Source organism: Hyperoodon ampullatus (assembly GCF_949752795.1).
Source record: "Hyperoodon ampullatus genome assembly, chromosome: 3".
NCBI lineage: Eukaryota > Metazoa > Chordata > Mammalia > Artiodactyla > Ziphiidae > Hyperoodon > Hyperoodon ampullatus.
The window spans coordinates 167,474,799-167,478,086 of NC_136916.1; the positions used below are offsets into that span (position 1 = coordinate 167,474,799).

The 3,288-nt window shown below is 58.3% G+C and overlaps 1 protein-coding gene across 1 annotated transcript; it reads right to left on the reverse strand.

Moving 5' to 3' along the window:
• Positions 1 to 1,363: 1,363 nt before the first annotated feature.
• GPR68 (G protein-coupled receptor 68) lies at positions 1,364 to 2,479 on the reverse strand (the record flags this gene model as incomplete). Its single annotated transcript, XM_079698966.1, has 1 exon — positions 1,364 to 2,479. One exon carries the CDS (start codon positions 2,477 to 2,479, stop codon positions 1,364 to 1,366), a length of 1,116 nt encoding a protein of 371 aa, XP_079555092.1.
• Between the last annotated feature and the right edge of the window lie 809 nt (positions 2,480 to 3,288).

Below are 3,288 nucleotides of genomic sequence, written 5' to 3' on the forward strand. Positions count from 1 at the left end.
GAGGCTTAATATGATTGGGCACAAAGTTGCAGGAGCCCTGTCACCAGCTTTCCAGGGCAGAACAAGAGATGGCGGTCAGTACCCTGGTCTGCATGTGCCCACTGTCACTCTCCAGGTGGGTGGGGTGGGACATCTGGCAGAGGAGCAGTGCTGAAGGACCAAGGAGGCAAGGCAAGCCCAAGGCCCCCTCCTCTTCTTGTCACAGGGGCTATTTAAACCACAGTGGAGCTTCACCCTGGGGCTTTGGGCTGAGAGATAACAGAGCATGCATCTCCCAGTTGTTTGTTTTGTTCTAAGAACTTGGGGAGAATGTCATGCTCCTCTCTGAGATTGCTAGGCACTCCAGTCTGTGTGGCAGGGGACACTGCCAGCAGTCACATGACCCTAGCCTCAGTGGCTTGGGGCAGAGGTGTCACGGAGACCCTGGCATTTTAACCATGGACACACACACACACACACACACACACACACAGTCGCAGGCTTCCGGGTCTGGTGTTTCAAGGTAGATAGAAACAGAAGATGAATTGAGGTGAATCTGTGTAGGGAACTCAGCTGGACGTACTGCTTTAGGCCTCTGTCCTGACCCTTGAACTTCAGTGCTGACTTTAAAGGACCACAGACATCACCCTATGGAGCCCCAGGGAGCCCTAGGATTTGTTTTCCATCAGCCCTGGGGCTTGGGGAATCTGCTCAACTCTCCTTGCCTGTGAAACTGTGACTTGGCTGTATCTGGTGCCTCTCCTCTGCCTGTTACTCCCCCACTGTCCCCCACAAACACACACTCCCAGTGCCCCAAACCTCTCCCTACATTCCTTCTCCCCATCCAACCTCCAGGCCCACTCATCTTCCTTCCCACCCCTTCGTGGAGTGAGGCTCAAGTATGAATGATGACAATACACTTTCGTGTGTCACCTCCCCCGATTACACCAGTGCATTTGGACCGGTGTCATCTGTGGCAACGGCATTGGAAGGCCCTGGCAGGTGTGCCCCCAGGTACCCACTCTCATCTCCCAGGCCCCTCTCTCCATGTCCTCACACTCTGTGTCCGTAACCCGAGCTTCTCTTTGAAAACCTCCTGGAGGTGAGCAGGTCTTCCTCCCACCAGCTGCCCAGCTGGCAGCAGACGACCCCCATGCACTGTCGGGGCTTATCCCCACACTCAACAAGCAGCCCCGTGGGACTCGGCAGCCACAGCAAGTTCCCTGGAACCAGAGAGGTTGTGCTGCGGCCCAGACCCAGGGCCCCGTGGCCCAGGTCCATCGTCCCCTCCAGCAGCAAGAGGCACCTGCCTTGGCCAAGTGAGCAGCTGTCGAGCAAGCTCAGGCCTTGCTTCGCCCCGCACGTGGGTGATGGGGCGACACAGCTAGGCCAGTCCGCCCGCTGGGGACCCTCCCGCTCCGGGTGGTTGAGAGGTCTGGAAGGCCGGGTGGAGCTTCGTCAGTACGTTGGGCTCCTCACTCTTCCCTGGGGCCTCGGGGGTGCCCAATGGGTAGGCCTCCCGGGCCCGGCCACTGCTGGCGCAGGTGAGGAAGGCCAGGCAGGCCCCACGAAGGCGGGCCAGGTCCCTGTGCGTGGTCTCGCTGACGAAGCAGTAGAGCACGGGGTCGGCCACGCAGTTGAAGCTGGTGAGGAGTAGGGAGAAGTGGTAGGCGTTGAAGATGCCCTTGGCGAAGTGGCAGCTGGACTCCCAGAGGCTGCGCACGAGCAGCAGCGCGTGGTAGGGCAGGAAGCAGGCCAGGAAGATGACCACGGTGCTGAGCACCAGCCGCTGGATCTGGTCCTTGCGGCTCTTCTGGGTGCCATGGCTGCGGCGCACGGCCCGCAGGATGCCCCGGTACGAGGCCAGTAGCAGGCAGATGGGGAAGAGGAAGCCCACCAGGAAGCGGTAGTAGTTGATGCTGCGCTGCCGGGGCTCGAGCGGGTAGTGCTCGAAGCAGACGCGGTGCCGGTCCCGGTCCTCCACCACCTCTTCGTGCATGAGAAAGTAGATGCTGGTCAGCAGCTCCTTGGCCCAGATGAGCACGCTGACTCCCACGGCGGCCTTCAGGGTGCGGAACTGATGGAAGCGGAAGGGATGGGCCACGGCCAGGTAGCGGTCGATGGAGATGCAGCAGAGGAAGCCCACGCTGATGTAGATGTTTTCGTACAGGAGGATGCCGCACAGCTGGCAGGACAGGTCGCCGTGGGACCAGTTGTCGTGCTGCAGCACGTACTGCAGCCAGAAGGGGAGCGAGCAAATGTAGAAGAGGTCGGCCACTGTCAGGTTGCACAGGTACACGCCCAGCTCATTCCGGGCCTTGATCTGCAGGTAGCCGAAGTAGAGGGACAGGCAGTTGGCTGGGAAGCCCACCACCAGCACCATGACATAGACCACCGGCGCCAGCGTCTGGTGGATGGTGTGGTCGATGGCACAGCTCAGCGAGCCGTTGTCTCCAGTGATGTTCCCCATCTTTGGGCCTGGAGGGGCCTCACCCCTCATGGGCTCAGGAAAGCACCTGTCTCTCTACCGCCATCTTGTTTCTAGGATGTGGTTCAAGCCATAGCAAAGGCTGGGCCTCATTGCTGATGGGTAAGGCCCTGAAAGTCAAAAGTGGAAAGGCTTAGGATAAGAGGAGCTAACATTTATATAGCACCTACTGTATGTCAGGCACTCTTCTAAGTGCCTCACTTAATTTAGAAGATGATCCAGCCAACCAACTCCAACTCAACTGAAATGTGACTTATGTCTCCCCATCCCCCTTCCCTGGCTTCCTGTCCCTTATTTACTTTCCTGGTCCCTTGGTGCAGCAAGCAAGGCCTGGAGCTGGCTCCAGGGAAGCTCAAGGTGGAGAACAATTCCAACCCACATAACAGTGAGGGCCCCAGCCACTCTCTTCTGCAGCATTCAGCTCCATTCACATTTTTTGTACTTGCTCACAGGAATGTACCAGGTCAGTAAACTCTGAGGCCACAGCCCCTCCTCGGGGCCTCTCCATACAGCACAATAGAGGCCCAGCCTGGTCCACATCCTGCCGTGCTCTGGCAAGAAAAAAGGCTAAGTTTCCCACAGGGCACTGCTACCTCACCTCCGTGGAATTGGGAACCTAGCACAGGGGGCCAGGCACCGACAGACATGAGCACCAGAGTAGGGTCAGCTGCTCACAGGCTGTGCAAGTCGTTTACACTTTCTTAGCCTCAGTTTCCTCATCCATAAAATAGGGATATGGGAATTCCCTGGCAGTCCAGTGGTTAGGACTCGGCGCTTTCACTGCTGGGGCCTGGGTTCAATCGCTGGTTGGGGAACTAAGA